General features: G+C 40.7%; 1 protein-coding gene across 1 annotated transcript in view; it reads left to right on the forward strand.

The window, feature by feature from the left end:
• Nucleotides 1-18725, forward strand: part of LRP1B (LDL receptor related protein 1B) — a 1026358-nt gene that overhangs the window by 577923 nt on the left and 429710 nt on the right. The window contains exons 29-30 of the mRNA XM_018554232.1: nt 10606-10737; nt 15910-16137. Coding sequence (XP_018409734.1) covers nt 10606-10737; nt 15910-16137 — 360 coding nt within the window. The remainder of the gene's footprint in view (nt 1-10605; nt 10738-15909; nt 16138-18725) is intronic.

The following is an 18725-nucleotide window of genomic DNA, read 5'->3' on the forward strand; positions in this document are numbered from 1 at the left end:
TATATTTATATATAATTTTTATTTTCATAATTTTGTTGTACACTTTATTTAATTTTTTTTACACTTTGTAAAAAAAACCAAAAAAAAACCCCTTTTTTTTCTTTTCAGTTTATATCAAGCAGTCACTATGACTGCTTGATAAATTAACTTTTTTTAAATGTTTGGCTATTAGGCTGATCCAAACTTAGGAACAGCTAATAATAACCTTAGAGACTAATCCTGACTTTAGTCAGATTACGATCTCACTAAAAGCTCTTTGATCGTACCTAGACAATCAGAACTGATACATTTCACTCAAAAGATACATTGTATCTTTTGAGTGAAATGTATCTAAACATCGGGCTCTCGAGCTGTCAAAACAAATAGCAGAGAGGTGAATCACTGCTGCCTCTCTGCTATTTTCAGCTGTCAAATACAGGATCACAAATTGCGGTCCTGTATTTGCATGTAACGGCTTCATTCTTTCATTACTGAAAGGAAGAAGCTTCTACAAAAAGCTTAATTATTTCATTATTGAATGCCTCAATACTGAGGAATTCATTAATGACTGGCAACTGCTGAGAATCAGCTGTTACCAGCATTACAAAGCCTGATATAACTTGTCACGTACAGTGTACGTGGCCAGTCATATAGGCACAAAGTGCCGGGACGTACACTGTACGTCTCCCGTCACGAAGGGGTTAAGTGTACAATTGTGAGTGGAAGGTGTGGTTATTTTACATGTGCATTGTTTTCCATTTTTTCCATAAAACAAATCTCATGCAAAAGATTCATTCTTTCTTGTGAATGCCAAAAAAATAAATAAACCTTTTCAGCCGAAAGTAATTTTGTAGTGTAGCAGGAAAGTATTTCAATTCAAAGCAATTGGAGTTGAGCGCAGAAAGGATTTTGTGTGGCGGATCTGAGGCTTTTGTTTGGGTTACACTGTGCCGTTATGCTGCGCTGATACTCGTGTGACAATAAGAGCAACAAGACTGGTATGTGGGAAGCCATTGAAGTTATGCTTTATACCAATATGGCTTCAGGTTTGAGACATCGTTTGAAGTCATTTTTCACATGGCTCCCTGGTTTGGAAGTAATGTACTTTATTTACAGATGGAGAGCAGAGATGGAAAACAAATGGATTGCCAGTACATTCTGTTGGGTTGGTACATTATGTAACCTTGTGCTGCGAAGGAGCAGATTTGTTTGGCCTTACTCTATTGTCATTGTAGTCATTTGTGTTTGTGTGCTCATTTGTCTCATATTTTTGGTGCATATGCATGCCAAAGCTTTCCACTCTGCATAACAAAACCAATTAAGTGAACCTGTTAGTGGAGTGAACTGCTGTCCATAAAATGTTCGCTGACTGCAGTACCAGGCTAGGAATTTAGCACAGTGGTCATACTGATGCCTTACAAAAAGCGCATAATAATAACCTTAGAGACTAATCCTGACTTTAGTCAGATTACGATCTCACTAAAAGCTCTTTGATCGTACCTAGACAATCAGAACTGATACATTTCACTCAAAAGATACATTGTATCTTTTGAGTGAAATGTATCTAAACATCGGGCTCTCGAGCTGTCAAAACAAATAGCAGAGAGGTGAATCACTGCTGCCTCTCTGCTATTTTCAGCTGTCAAATACAGGATCACAAATTGCGGTCCTGTATTTGCATGTAACGGCTTCATTCTTTCATTACTGAAAGGAAGAAGCTTCTACAAAAAGCTTAATTATTTCATTATTGAATGCCTCAATACTGAGGAATTCATTAATGACTGGCAACTGCTGAGAATCAGCTGTTACCAGCATTACAAAGCCTGATATAACTTGTCACGTACAGTGTACGTGGCCAGTCATATAGGCACAAAGTGCCGGGACGTACACTGTACGTCTCCCGTCACGAAGGGGTTAAGTGTACAATTGTGAGTGGAAGGTGTGGTTATTTTACATGTGCATTGTTTTCCATTTTTTCCATAAAACAAATCTCATGCAAAAGATTCATTCTTTCTTGTGAATGCCAAAAAAATAAATAAACCTTTTCAGCCGAAAGTAATTTTGTAGTGTAGCAGGAAAGTATTTCAATTCAAAGCAATTGGAGTTGAGCGCAGAAAGGATTTTGTGTGGCGGATCTGAGGCTTTTGTTTGGGTTACACTGTGCCGTTATGCTGCGCTGATACTCGTGTGACAATAAGAGCAACAAGACTGGTATGTGGGAAGCCATTGAAGTTATGCTTTATACCAATATGGCTTCAGGTTTGAGACATCGTTTGAAGTCATTTTTCACATGGCTCCCTGGTTTGGAAGTAATGTACTTTATTTACAGATGGAGAGCAGAGATGGAAAACAAATGGATTGCCAGTACATTCTGTTGGGTTGGTACATTATGTAACCTTGTGCTGCGAAGGAGCAGATTTGTTTGGCCTTACTCTATTGTCATTGTAGTCATTTGTGTTTGTGTGCTCATTTGTCTCATATTTTTGGTGCATATGCATGCCAAAGCTTTCCACTCTGCATAACAAAACCAATTAAGTGAACCTGTTAGTGGAGTGAACTGCTGTCCATAAAATGTTCGCTGACTGCAGTACCAGGCTAGGAATTTAGCACAGTGGTCATACTGATGCCTTACAAAAAGCGCATTTATAATGCACAGCTATGTGCTTTATAGAAGTGCTTAGGGCTATGCCGGCCTGAGGAGTCTGTGGCTGCCAGAGCACTATTGAATGCATGGGAGAAAAAAAACGTCAGGAGGAGAGCCCAGTCATGTGACCTGGCAAAGTCACATGACCGGTTCTCCTCTAATCATGGAGCTTACTATGCTGCACTATGCAAAGGGAAATCCATAGGGCATTGTAGGTTCCATACTGCAGTCCCCAGTAAAATTGAACACCATAGTTTCTACGAAGAGAGGGGAACTTCAAGCTTGAAGGCCTGTTCACGCCAAAGCACAGCATTAATGCAATATGCATGCTGTCACACAACACACCTAGCCTTACTGCATTGACATTAATTTGAATGACACCACAACACATCTCACCACAATGTGTGGTACGCTACGTTGTGGCATGTGAACAAAAGTAGTGCATGCACTTGTTGTTACTTCTATAGAACAGGACGTGAAGGTATATCTCCTAAATAGGACAAAGGGGAGAAACAAGTGACAAGTGTTTTAAAATAGAACTGAAGCCAAATTTTTTTTGGCTTTATTCCTCTTTTGGGTCACAGAAGTACATTTACTAATGTACTCCTGTGACCCAAAGTCAGCATCTAGCAGGCTTCTGACCACTATTTGCTGACAGGGATATATACCATATTGTCGGGATCCACCCCACTGCCTGATTGAAAGCTGGCTCTGCCTCTCTAGAGCCAGAGACAGCTGTGCCTGCCCCCTCCCCTAGCTGTCCCTCCAACAATGAGCGCTGGAGGAACAGAGAGCTGCACCCATGCACATCGCTTCAATCAACAGTGCTGTTCTGGGAGCTAGTTGTTGATTGGAGCACTGTGCAGGGGGGCATGCTTGCCCACTGGAAACCTGGGCCACTGCATTTCTGGTGAGCACTGGTCTGACTCTCCAATGTGCTGCCAGCAGAGGGTATTTTAACACTTTGTTGCAGCATTTATTAACAAAAAAAAACTTAAAGACCAGCATGTCACAGATCTGCTGCAGAGCTGATTTGTGCTTAACTGCTTTGCATTTGTTTTACCTTTTTGCTGCTGTGGGTCTGCTGGCACCTATGGTTCCACTAGCATGTGCTCTCCTCTTGCTGCACTGTGTTAGCAGCTATGGGTGTCGCCCACTTCACCTGAGGGTTAATATACCCTTCCTCCCTGCTACTTTCTGTCTCCCTATTTAAATCTCTCTTAGACCAGCTTCTGGTTGCTTGAGCGACATTTGTTCCTGAGTCCCTTCTGTGCATTTGTTCCTGACCTGATTTCCTGTGGATTGATCTCTCGTGTACCGACTCGGCTTGTTCTCCTGTTTGATTGTCTGCTGCCATCCCTGACCTTTGGCTCATTATCTGGATCTCCTTTTGCTCCATCCATCCATCCCTGCCTGCACCGTGTCTTCGGGTACTCTCCACGCGAGCAGTGTGAACCTAGAGGACGTGACCTCGGGTCAGCACGCAGCTACGTCCAAACTTCCGTGGGGGGGGGGGTCCGTGGGGGAAAACCGGCTGGCCCTTAGATTCCGCGCCCTGGGTGATCCCATGTCACCTGCTGGCCTGTGAGCTCACAACCCTAATACCGTGACATTACATTTTTATTACTGATTATACAACCTGACTGCATTGGGGCCAGTTGCACAACATTAGGCATAAAGGTTTACCTTAAAAATTCTGGACTGTTGTAAGAAAACATAGTTTTGCTACCTTCACCCTGCAAATTTGATCATGTTTCTGTAGTAAGTTAAACAATTGAACAGAAATACTTTGTTGTGTTGGGTAAATATCACATCTTTCCCTTTCTACTGTGTTTGAAACTAAGCAATGCAGCCACTAGCAGACAGGTTACGTTTCATAGTAATATAGACATTTCTGTTAGTTGTGTAATGCATATATGCAATATATTGATGTGCATGATTTGTACATCAAACCTAAAAGCTGGACAGTTGCGGTGGAAAGAGAGACCCTGCTGAGGGTTGGATTGGTAGTGTGTTTACTCACCAGCTGCTAGTGGTATTGGCTATTTTTTTAAGTTTTTGATAATACATTCCCTTTAAACTCCCATTGGGTGATAATAAGCATAACCTTTCTAAGTGAATGAAGCAGAGTTCGGTTTTATCACCTGGGAAAACAGAGCCCAGAAAAAGATGGAACGCTCTCACCAACCTTGAGTTATAATGTCCCAGCTGAAATATTTTTCTACGCTGCTGTGAGAGCTGAGTATTTCACAGTGAGGAATATTATTAGGATGAGAAGGCAAAAGCAATTTTAAAAGAGAAATATTACCGAATCTTTAGGGACTTTCCCTATAAATTACCTGCTGAGAAGTTGGTGCATGGAGTTTATGCCTGATGATGCATAGTAGAAGAGCAATGACATACGCAAAGGGTTTTTGTTTTTTTTATAAAAGGGAACTTCAGGTGAAACACATCACTTGTATAAGTAGAATTATGGTCAAAGGAAACATTAAATATATTATAGAGTATGTCAAAAGTAATAACTAGTAGAGTATGTCAAAAGTAATAACTAGTGGTGTAACAATAGCCATAGCAGCCCATGTAGCAGCTATGGAACCTGAGGTGGGGGGCCCCATTAGGGGGGTTGTTAGGAAAACGAAACTGTTAGGTTTCCAATAAAGAAGGGCTGAAGTCTGAATTCAGCATCCTTGCTATAGTCACATATGCCTCTCTGTGCATTAGAAGCATTTGCATAGGTGTCTTAACAGTGTAGATTGATTGCCCTCTCCTGATTGACTTCTCCTACAGACTGAAATGTTCTCCTCTGCTGAATCCGTATAGCACAGCTGATATCATTATAGTTAATATTATTACTGCTACAGCCATAACTTGTAGCTGCAGCTGTGATCTTGGTATTATTTTTTTGCATCAGACGGAGGCCTTTTGAGAACAAGTGATCTTAGCGGCTATAGAGCCACCCCATCATTTGTACTGGCTTCCAAAGGTACTACCCTCCGCTGTGGTTTCTAGGTTTCCCTGCTCCTCTAGGGCGCCCGGGACCTTGACAAAGGTGTCAGAATGGCATGCTACCTTTTTTTTATACTGTTTGGCATCTGATTTCAGAAAATGTATAATTGTTTGGAGTTTAAAGTAATTATCTATCCACCCTCCATTTAGCTACAGCAATATTATTATTATTATACATTTTTTTTTAACTTTTTAATAGACCGGGACAGAGATAACACTTGTCATCTTTTTATCTCTTTGTCTGTGACCCCATTGGGGAGGGTTTCCATAATTTTCTGCCTCTGTGACATCTGTATACAAAATGAGAAGAACAGTTGTCACTAACACAAGAAAGGCAAGATTAGAATGAAGAACTAGGATAACCAAATCTGTTTGAGTTTAGTGCGTGGAAATCCCATTTGAAGTTTGTGAATATTGCAGCAAACCCCATTAAAGTCTATAGAAACTTTTTGAATGTTATCCAATTCTGCCAATTTGTAGGGGCAAGAAGCACATTCATGTCAAACAAAAGTCCTGGGAAGCTGAGCACTGCCATGGAGGATGTGCCAATGCCAAAATTGAGAAGACAAAATCAACATCCCTACCCAGAATTGTCAGCTCTTCCTAACAGTTTTGACATACACTGACTATATAAAAGGGACTGGGTTATCCATTCCTTCAGATTATTTACCCCTATAACTCATCTGACCAGAGACAAAGGCTATGAACTGCATTATAGGTTGTTCCTTGCATGTGGCAGGGAACCTGCAAAGTTTTTGGCCAAAAGCTTGTGATTTGAGAACTTTATGAGCCCTGGGCATTTGCATCGAATTCATGGTCATGACAAACCCAAACATTGTGAGAATTTCTAAGCCTGTCCCACCCTACTAAAAATATGTTTTAACTTCCCCCTGTATCCCTGTTGTACATGTTTCCTATTACTTCCTGCCTTGACCTGAAGCACAGACTTCCAATCACTTTCTGTCCTGACCAAAAGTACTGATTTCCTATGATATCCTGTCCTTGCAGGACGTGAGGGGAAATTTCCCCAATAGAGACAGCTGGCATTCAAAATCTGACAGCGGCAGTAACCCTTCCCCACTTTCTCCAAAACTGGTTGGAGTTGGTTAGGTTTTAATAAAACAGTGGATTCTAGTATGATTTTCCTTATCCTATAATACTGTATTTCCTTGTTAAGTATATTTTGGTAAAGTAGTGTAAAAAAAAATCCATAAGATAAAAGTACAATTCTTTTTGAGCAATCATTTTTATAGCAAACCTAAATTTTCCTACGGGACAAACCAAGTTGCTTTATATCCCTGAAAAAGTTCCCTATATCAAACTTAAAGTGTGAAATCAGCAAGTGTAGTAGGGTTGGGCAAGTAATCTCATTACTGGCATCAGTAGATACAGCTCCACTGAGGACTGCACATTACAAATGTTCTCTACAAGAGTGCCAACACAGCTAGGTATGCTCTGATATATTAACTTCTACTAATTAAAAGCCACGAATTATAGTGTTTTGCTACATTTTTCTTCTCTTTGTCAAAAGTTTAATGTCAGAAGAAAACAATTTCTGTAAGTGTTCTAAAGGTTTTGTCTACCAATTAAGGGAAGGGGGACCAAAATACAGTGCTTGTTTTACTGGATTCAACGTCAACTCCCCCCCCCCCACGCATATTTCAGGTTTTAGATAGAATCTTCTATCTTTATGGGACAGAGGCGGGGAGATATCTGTGACAGAATTTTCAGTTCCATCCTAATACTCTGGCAATGACAAAGGCATTGGTGTCATGCTTTTTTAATGTTACTGGTCAATAATATTGCCCTAACACAGGAGAAGGGCCATGCTTTGGAAATAGGTGGACCTGACTAAACTCAGAAGTTAGACCTTAAAAATGCATTCAAGTACGTTAACTATTAACAAAAATGTATCTTATTTGTGTATCACTCGGCTGTAGATTGTCAAATCATCTCTGAATTGGTGGTGACACTGTCCTTCCTTCTGGAGGGGGGCTACTTTTGTTCCCCATGGTCCCTGTGTGTGTTGTAAAGTAGCCACTGCTCCAAGCTCACTCCTGTGATGGACTACAATCTCAATACAAATTGGTAAACTAAATGTGAGATTGTTTTATGAAATCCATGAATAAGAACTGCACAGTGGTTGGTAGTGTCCATGCTTCAGAACAATTATATTATTTAAAAAAACACCAATTCTAGGCTTGATGATTAGATCTGTTGAGTCCACGGCTGCCATATTTTCATGTTTTAATAAAAATGCTGATGTTATTATATCCTAATGAGAATTGGACAGAACACTGCTGAGTGGCAACACACAAACAAGCTAAAAAACCTTATGTATCAATAATTAGGACTCTGACAATACACAACAATTGAGTGTGCCTCATTTTGGTCCTGTCACATTGACGTAACTGCAAATACAAATTGACAAGTGTTCTGTAATGCAGCACAAGCCACCCAGTGGTCAATATCATTACACCTGCTGGTCCAATAAATAATAAAGAGGATTCACACTGACAGTGAGTAATTATAATTCCCCCATATGAGCATGAACCTGATGTGCGTATTGATCGCTGCCACCATTAGGGAGCACTGAAAATATAACTGGCTCTGTGTTTACACATCCAGCTGAATCATAAATAGATTTTATCCATCTCCCTAATGCAGTAGCATTTATATATGAACACCTAGCAGTACTTTTTAATGAATTAGGCATTGTTCAGCAAGCTTTCATGTTTGCCAGGATGCCTTTTATTCCTTTGCATTCATTAAATATTAGAGTTTTTCTAAACAGAATTTTAAATACCGACCCAGGTGTCCCTCAGATGCTCCTTTTTCAATTCTCATCCTGAGCAAAGAGATCACATTGAGGTGTCTCTTGCATGTTGCAGAAAGGCTTAATTTTGTTTTCATACCTGTCAATAGAAGTAACATCCACCCAGGAAACCAAACACTTAATTTTTGTCTTGTGGGTGTTGCTGTCCGTCCAAAGAAACGACAAAGCTATTGTTCAAGATGAAATCGTAGAGAATGCTGCTTCCTTTTATTTTCTAGTGAAATCAATAGAACTGTATTTTTTAACACGCAGCATATGTTAGGCAGGTTAAGTATGATATGTTAACAGCATGGGCTGAGAAAAACAATTCATTGTATTTTACCTGTGCCATTTAAAGGGACTCTGTCAAGGCTTTGTCATAAGCCTAAAATGGGATTGAACAATTGATTTGATGATGCCTATTGCATACTATACTAGTTACATAGTATTTTAAGTTGATAAAGACACAGGTCCATCAAGTTCAACCTTTGTGTGTCTGTGTGTGATTGTGCAGGTGTATACACGAGTCTCTGTGTGATCTTGTTTTTAAGAGTACCTGTACCCCTGTATGTTATGGTATCTGAGGAAGGTATCTAAATGCATTGGTGCTTTGGTGTCAGACATTTGGGCACACATACTTTTACTGCATGTCTTATACACTTAACACAATGGAAAATAAAAAGGGAACATTAAGGTGCATAAAGAGTAACATTTTTTGCACCACTTCCTTTTTAATTTTGTTACAATAGCTTTTTGCGCTACCACAGTTCCCCTTGCCACATAAGTCCAGCGGAGATGAGGACCACTGCCCTTTATATGAAAGCTGCAATCTGACACATCCTTGATAGTCACAACTTTTACTCATAAGACAAGAATAACTGAACGCGTGGCTTGGATAAGCTACGAAACGTCCTCAACTTTACGGAACAAATTCATTTGAATGTGACTAAATACTACTAACCAGCTTTTGCTCTCCAATCAGCAAAGAGGGTGAGCATTGCTGATTGGTGAGCACTAGTTGTGACTGTGCAGAGAGCATATTGGACCATTAGATATTGACTCCTGCTCTCACACAGAGTGCAGTGTTCCTCATCCTCAGTGGGCTGATGGTGAAGAGTAGACTTGGGTAACACTGATGTGCTATAGAGCAAACATCAAAAGTAAAGAATGCAAAACCTAACAATATACTCACCCTCACTATTCCTAATAGATTTAAAATGAAACTGTTATTATTATTATGCAGGATTTATATAGCGCCAACAGTTTGCACAGTGCTTTAGTCACAATACAAATCAAGACAAGACGGTAAGAAAGTCCATGAGGACTTACAATCTAAAAGGGAGGGGCAAGTAATATATAAGGTAGCTGTGTGGGGATGAATTGTTTGAGAAAGTCATAGTGCAGTGGTTAGGTTGAGGTGGGATAAGCTTCCCTGAACAGATGAGTCTTCAGGGATCACCTAAAGGCGGACAGAGTAAAAGATAGCTGTACAGGTTGGGGTATGCTTTAGGAATGCCAAAGGATACAATAACATCTAGAGACGTCCTGTAGGTGAGCATGGAAGGAGTAGGTGAGGGAGCTAGAGAGCAGGAAGTTGTCTGGGGGGCAGGAAGGTTGGTTGGGGTGATACTTTAACAAAAGGTCGGAGATATAGCTGGGGCAGTGTTGTGGATGGCTTTGTAAGTGGTTGATAATATTTTGAAATTCATCCTTGGTGTTTATTAACCTTAACCCTAATCCATAGAATTTGAAGACCAGTTGTAGGCATTGAAAGTGCAAATAAGACATAGGTGGTTTCAGATGTGGGCAACTAAATAAAATATGTTGTGGTTTAATGGGCACGTTGGTGTGTGTGTAGTGTTATGTTGGCTGTCACAAGGGTTGCGTTAGGGTAGTCCTTTCATTTGAATTGGCCTAATGTATTACAAAGGACCAAAAATTACACCTGTCTTACAACACGTTTTGGTGCAATGCAACACAGATGACTTGAATTCCATGTGATTTCTTGGATGGGCTCTCTTGTCTATTTGTCCTATTGCCGCAATCTTTCCATGAGTTTTTAAATAAAAATAAATGTGCTGTGTGCTAATGATATATTTGTTTCTATCGATTCTGTTTACCTTTACTAATATGTTTAATTATTTTATTATCGTCCTTTCAGCTCCCAATCCTTGTGCCGCTGGCAATGGGAGGGGCCCATGCTCCCATCTTTGCTTGATCAATTTCAACAGAACAGCTGCTTGTGGCTGTCCACACCTGATGAAGCTATCCCCGGACAGGAAGACATGCCGAGGTAAAAGTTAATTGCAGATTCAACTTTCCTATCAGTGCCGCATCCCCCAGGTTCCAAACCTCCATATTGTTTTTTTAAAGCCCAGCTCCAGGCATCATCACTTTTATAGTTGTAGAGGTATTTGTAAGTGTTTACTCCTCCCCTGTAGAAGGTTGACATCTAGTTTAAAAAAAAAAAAAAGCTTAAAAAGACTATTTTAAGTTTCCCTGCATAGTACAGCTTCCAGCATCCTGATGACATTAGTGCCAGCACTGTGCCTCCTCCATGTGTACACTTGGCCACGCATAAACCACAGCCAGAGATGATTCTATGGCCGTTGGTTTAATGAGTGATCAAGCAGACACAGGAGGCAAAGACACAATACCAGCTCTGATGCTTTTCACACATTCAGCGCTGATGTCTGCCAAAACCAAAAGAAGACTTTTTAAAGTTTATGAAGAAATCAGACCTAAATGCCGAAGTTTAATCTACTTCTCTTGTGTCTTCCCTGGTTCCACCTTGCTCTCTTCTTCAACATACCAATGAAATGTTTACATAAAAAAAATTATGTTTTCAATGCATACCTTTTTCAGACCTAACAACATCATCACTGTGTCTCTGTGCTTCTCAATATAATGGAGGCAGATTATAGCTGATGGGAGGGGCTGGCATGGTGCTGTACATAGCTTCCTGAAAGTGGCCATTCTTTGGTAGGTTGTATTTCCATGCAACCCTAGGTAATGCCCACGTATGATGCTAAGCCATGATGATTGAAAGAACTGAAATTCAGTTGATGAAAGGGGTCGGCCAGGTACAGTCAAGTTGGGGAAGAAAGAGTTGCAAGATGCCGGATGTCTTCTAGCATGACAACGAGACAGGTCTATCTGACTTACTGCAGCTTCTACAGCACACTGTGAGAAGCTGTGAAATCAAAGGAGAGGAGCCCATGCAACTGTGCAAAAGTCGAAGTAAGTCTAGAGTTCAGATTTCTACATAAAATAAGTAAACTCTTATGAATACCTCTAAAACTTTGAAAATTATGGTGCCCCGGTGTAGTACTTTAATGTGATTGGAGGATCTGTAGGGGGGCTATGAAATTAAAAGGTTTGGTGCTAAGCTGACTGTATTTCTGGATCTATTGGTTGTTTGGCTATGTAGTATTCACTGAAGCTGATCTTGCTCATTCATTTTTGCATATACAGGTGAAACTCGAATAATTAGAATATCGTGCAAGAGTAATTGCAGTAAGTGCTGCAAAAGGGGCCCAAACCAAGTACTGAGTACATATGCATGCTTGTACTTTTCAGAGGTCTGATATTGTTCTATGTTCAATCCTTGTTTTATTGATTGCATGTAATATTCTAATTTTCTGAGATTGTGGATTTGGGGTTTTCATGAGCTGTAAGCCATAATCATCACAATTATGACAAATCACGGCTTGAACTATCTTGCTTTGCATGTAATGAGTCTATCTCATATATTAGTTTCACCTTTTAAGTTGCATTAGTGAAATAAATGAACTTTGCACGATATTCTAATTATTCGAGTTTCACCTGTATGCTTAATTTGAATTTCCCAAGTTTGTGACCGTTTTAGTAAATGTTAGCTAATTCAACTGAATTCTTCTGTATGACAGTTGAAACACACACCGAATTCAGATTCTATGTGATACACAAGCCTCATTAAGTAAACAAAAAACTTCCCTTACATCCCTTGACTGAGCCAAATTCCTCTTCATTTGTGTCTCACACGTTCCCCCCTCCCAGACAATGCAGCTCACAGTGGGAGGATTTCAAAAACAGAGTCAATCTCGAAAGCAGTGATCGGTATGAGGTGTGCCAGGTCTTGATTGACAAGCTACAGGCTTGAAAAACAGCAGTTAGAATGATGATTGTCAGAAATCCGGGGCAGTGAGCTCTTGTATGAGTTGGAGATGCAGCATCCCCCAGGGCACAAAGTCTAAGAACCAACCGGTTTTCTCCAAAGCTTCTGATGGTGGAGATGGATTTTGCTGTGTGCTGGTGTCAGGTCACGATCCTCAGGTTCTCTTTGCAGCAGGTGACAAATGGTGCCAAAGGATACAGACAAAAGGCAGAATAAAGATGAACATAGACAAAGAGAATATCCAAGGTGAAAGGTGAGGTACAGAGGGTAGAGTACAAGTGGGCAGAGACAAAGAGAATATCCAGGAGACAGGCGAAAGGTGAGGGCGGCAGCAAATGAGTGAATCAGAGAGACAAAGTCAGGGTCAATCCAAGGAAACAGACAGCAGGATTTGGCAAAAGCACAGACGGGAGCTCGGAGGAAACAGGAATGTTGCGCCGGCAAAGGGAGCTGGTCTGAGCAGGACTTAAAAATGCCAGAGATGGGGCTGGGTAGGAAGCAGCCAAGAGGCAAGATATATCCACCATCAGGTGCGGCAGGTGGCACTCATAGCTGCTAACTCCATGCAGCATGGAGCAAAGCACATGCTTGTAGAACTACTAGTACTAGCAGGACCACAGCAGCAAAGAGGTAAGAACAATTCACAGACCAGTGGAACCTCTGCAGCTGATCTGTAACACTGATAGCGACATCCCCTACAACATCTTCTCTCTCTGTAGTGGAAGCGGGCACCGCCTACATGATAGTGACAACTCTGCTCTGAATCCAGGAGCAGTGCAGCATTGTTGCAACCCCATCACAGAAAGCTGCATTAGGTGGTCTACACTGGCAGGATCAACGTCAACGTGTATTTGTGAGACTTTACAGGAGAAGAGAAAACTGTAAGTGGAGATAATTATTTAGTGCTGCAGCACATATTTTGTTTTAATGGGAGGCCATAGTTCTACATTAATACGTAGGTAATAATTATACTTGTAATGCCTGTACTGCTGGAACAGTGACTCTAATAAAATGCAGTTTTTTAGTGGTTTCAAAATAGTTTTCACTTTCACTGCTTTTCCAAATTTTTTTTTTACTCTCTCTGCAATTGGATTTTAACATGTACATGTGCTGGGTTCGGAATCACAAAGGCATTGCGGGGCGCAATTGGTATTTTAGCCAGGTTTCTGTCACTGGCATTATTCATTCTTGACCGTTCACAGCTTAGAGGCACAAATCCCAATAGTCATGCTTGTTCCTTACAGCATGGCCAAGTTGAAACTTCTGCTGAAGGAGATAACTGCTCAAATAACCCTCTTTTATTTTGGTCGATATTAAATACAGGTTTCATTGATGGACGGGGATGTGTTGTGTGTAGACTCTGCAGAAGCACATCTAGGCACACAGTTATTTTACTTCACCAGTCAGTATGTTCCAGAAGAACATGTGGTTTTGTTTGATAAGAGGGGACTTCTTTTATTAGTATTGTCTTTATCAATTCCTTCAACCCTCTTTTATCCAACAAAGAGATTCTCAATCTGCTCCGTCAATAAAAGCAAGGTGCCATGAAAACATCAGATGTTCACCTTGTTCGCCACCCCAAGACTATCCATATCATATAAGAGTTCTGCTAACGTTGACCTAAATCCAAAATCACTAATATCTCATAAATATAATTTTAAAAGTTGTCTTATTTTTCTTTTTAAATATGCAACTTTTATTAAAAGAACACTAGTCGATCCTGGATCCTTGTTCAGGCACTTCCTGTTATTGGTTGACAACTAGCTCTCGATTCTTGCTTCAGTGCTTCAGCGTTGTCACCCTGTCACATGCATCACTGGTAGAGACCATTTTGTTTATGGTCACATGTGTTGGACACCCCGGTCTGTACAATCAGGAAGCTGCACACCAATACCACCCTCTGCCTACAACCTTTTTTTCCCCCAGCAAGATCATACCCCCCTGAAGAGCCCTGGATATCTGGACTGCCCCTTCAACTTTTTCACTGGTGGAGACCACAAGCTGTTGTGCCAACACACATGGTTTTGGAAAATGTAAAGTTCTTTAGTGCTCATGTAAAAGGATGAAATAGGGCCATGCAGTATAAATGTGGGCATATTTATCTGCCCAGGAGTCACAGATGCAGCGCAGAGCCACAGCCATCCTGTACAAATTTTAATACAGGCACATCTAAACCTTCTCTAGCAATAGATTAAGGACATTTGTCATCACAGAGATATGTAACCTGCCTTAGCTGACCTTTACTGGAAATGCTAGTTACCTGTATGGTTGTCATGGCTTGGCTTCAACACTGAGATAAGGATCTCAGGCAGGCCCAGCCAGGCAACTAGCATTATCAGAAGGATGCCAGCAGAGGCAGGCCCAATATTTATCTTGAGATGTGTACATTTGGGCATTTTTAAGTATTTGAATATTCACTTTTAAGTTGTTAGAGTATAATAGTGCAGTTTAAGACCCCATTCACACTAAGCGATTTGTAGCACGATTTCAGCTAAAAAATCGCTCAAACATCAGCTCAATGTATCTCAATGTAGCTTGTCCAATGCTCAATGTCGCCTGTAGCTTGTAGCTCAAGCTTGTCGCTTGAACACAACCTATTTTTCGACGGATTTCGTGCGATTTGGCCGAATAGATTTCAGTGGTGTAGCTCAATGTCGTGCTATAGAAGTTTCACTTTTGCACAGATTTAGAAGCAGGAACATAAGCAGGAAACAGGAAGAGGAATTATGTCACATCAAGACCGCTTTTGATTGGATAGAGCCCAATGTAGCAGCTATGAAGTCCATGGCAAAAGTAGCGCTACATAGTGTGACAATATGTGCACTTTAGCTCAATGTAGCTCAATGTCTCTCAAAGTCGCTCAGCTCAAATCAGTGCTGAAAAAGTGCTTTTTGTATGTAGCTCAGTGTGAATGGGGTCTGAATGGGGTCTTACCAATGAGGAATAGCTGAGTTTGCTTTTATACATAGCATGCTTTATAAGCTGTATTGTTTTACCATCAAAGCAGAAATATCTTCCCAAATTCAAGTTCTAAGACCCATTTGGTAGTTATGTTGTGGGGCTATTGATAAAAATGACAGTTACCTGTTTACAAACTGGGCATCTTATGAATATTATTATTATTATTAATAATAATATTTTATTTTCCAAGCAATCTAGTACTTGATGGACATGTGGACATATGTCTATGTCACTGGCTGGACATAGAAAGTTCTGGCTAAACAGACTGGTACAAGCAAATATATTTCCATAAAGTTAAGAAAACAAACAACTTGACAAATAATTGAATTCTATTTCCTTCTATTTCAGAGATGAAGAAGTTTCTTGTCTATGCCAGAAGATCAGAAATACGTGGGGTGGATATCGACAACCCATACTTTAACTTCATTACAGCCTTTACTGTTCCAGTGATAGATGATGTCACAGTGGTGGACTTTGATGCTCTTGAAGAAAGATTGTACTGGACGGATGTGAAGACTCAGACAATCAAACGTGCGTTCATTAACGGAACGGGTCTGGAGACGGTCATCTCAGGAGGTAAACCTACAAAACTGCTTGAAAATGCAGAAAATCATCTTGAACAGGGGAGGAGTATGAACTTTTAACCTGGGGAGGGAAAAAAAGTAGCCCCTTCATTTTAGGGACCGATTTCTGTGGGCTAAATGAAGTGTACAATGCAAACCATGTCATTGTGTCTCATTGATTGGTGGACATTTCTAAAAGATATGGATTATTGTGACCCACCTTTCCACATCTTCCAGCATTAACTTCCTATGTGCCTTTTGATCACATGACATTTCAAAGCCACATAGAAAGTTGGACTTATTTCTGACAGGCACTGTGATCACAGGTGTGAATTAGGAAGCTATACAATGCCCAGAAAGTGTCACTGACTGTGGGTCCCACTCTGATCAAAGTCTGAATGTTTAAGTATCTCTACTCAGGGCCACCAGCCCAGCATATTAAACATTTTATTTTAAAAAGTTATGTGAATGATATGATACATAGTTGCTATTAAATATTGGTGACAGTGCAGAGCCGTACTGGAGCTGGGAAGGATTCCGAATATATTGTCAGCATTCACCCAGCTGCCTGATTGACAGCTGTCTCAGTCTCTCTAGAGCCAGAGCCAGCTGTGCCTGCCCCCCTCCTATGTTTGTTCCTCCAGTGAGCACTGGAGGAATAGAGAGGGAAGCAGGGAATCCCTGCAGTCACTGCTCTCTGCAGGGAGTAGACCTTGAGCTGAGCGATCATGGTGACATAGAGCTGGCAATTGACAGCTACAGTGTCCCACACCACCTTTAAGTATTGGGAAGAATATATTTGACTCTTCCAATACTTCTCCTTTAAAATATAAGATAATAAACCATTATTTGAATAATAGTCATGCTACTCCTCACTTATTATCATTTGCATAAAATGTAAAACATACATTTGCAGCTTAGTTTACAGCCAAAGCTCCTGGGTGGCAGCATGCTATCTTGAAAGGCTTCTGCACTGATTTACATCATATGCTTCATGTTGCTGACTGGACACACAGAAGTGTTACACTATCCTGTGTTATCTTTCCCCTCAGCCCTTCTTTCTTCAGTTGTATGAGCTGAGTCTGAAGAGTATGTCTTTCACCTGTCATGGTCACATACACCGGCAGATAGGACTTTCCTTTCACCTTGTTTTTCTGCTATCACTGATAGCAGTGTTGCTGGGCTCATTCAATTTGAACAAAGTGTAAGAACTGAATTAAAATTACTATGTTAATATACTTTTAAATCTGAACTGTGAGCAAATATTTAAAACACAATTTATTGCAACTCTGTATTCATCACTACATGTATTTTCTAATGCAAGCATCATAACTACCTAAATATGATTTGGTACTAGCCTCTTGCAATCCCTGTACAGCAGAGCTAATGCTGAAAGAGGAGCAGCACAAGAAATCCATCAGTTGTGCAAATATATCTACACCCATTTTTGGGGGGGATGTAAAAATAAATTTAAGAGTTTTTTTTTTGGCCAGCTGTGTCCTACTGGGGAGACTTCCATTCACCCCTTATACTGTAGACCAAACAGGATGTGAGAGGAAACCCTCTCCAAAAGAGATAATCCCCCTTGACAGTTGTCACCAAGATAAGTGCCCCATTGGAAGATTTCCCCTCTATGTCTTTCTTTCCTTGGAACAATTTTAAATGTTGTCTTTTTCCTCTAATTCACTCCTGAATACATTGGTCAACAGAACAAAAAGAGAGACCCAATCTCTCTAGTGAGTACACATGTATGAGAGTAAGAACTTACTTTGCTATCATAAACAAAATTAGGAATAGTAAATTTCTTAATATTTATTAACATGAGTAATGATGAGGTTTGGGTTCAACGGTACCATGGGTTTGCAGAGATACCCAGAGATTCACAAATTTGACAAAAAAAGTTGTAGTTCCCCTGGCAGAATTAAGGAACAACCAATAATGCAGTGCATAGCCTTTGCCCCAGTCAGCTGAGTCACAAGAGCTAATTATTTAATTTAAAGGAGAACTATGAGGTGAGTGAAAATCACTCATCCTCATAGTTCGAGCCGACGTGTGGCAATGAAACTGTCACAAGTCGGCTCAATAGATTAGGAAGTGAGTGAACACACACCGTCGCTCGCTCACTTCTAAATCATCTCCCTGCAGAGAGTGGTGACTGTCAGTCACCGTTCCCCGCAGCGATTCCCCCCTCCCTGCCCCGATCCTCCAGCGCTGACTTGAGGAACGTACAAGGGAGGGGGCTGGTACAGCTGGCTCTGCCTCTAGATAGGCAGAGCCCGCTGTCACTCACGCAGCTGGGTGGATCTCAACAGCATTGTCAGGATCAGTCCCGGCTGCAGCAGTCTCAGTATACCGCAAGCTATAGCTTGCGATATACTGAGCTTTGGGTCACGAGAGGAGTTTAGTATATGTCCTCTTGTGATGCTTAAGATAACTATGGGGAAAAGCACTCACCCCATAGTTCTCTTTTAAAGAATAGATAGTCCTTTCTGTAAAAAGGGTGGACTTACAGCAGCCATATTGCCAGTGTGCCATGGATCTGTTAGAGAGAGCTGACAATTCTGTGTGGTGAAAAATAACTTTTGCATATATATATATATA

This window comes from Nanorana parkeri, unplaced genomic scaffold, assembly GCF_000935625.1.
Source record: "Nanorana parkeri isolate BGI_ZX_2015 unplaced genomic scaffold, ASM93562v1 scaffold148, whole genome shotgun sequence".
Taxonomy (NCBI): Eukaryota; Metazoa; Chordata; class Amphibia; order Anura; family Dicroglossidae; genus Nanorana; species Nanorana parkeri.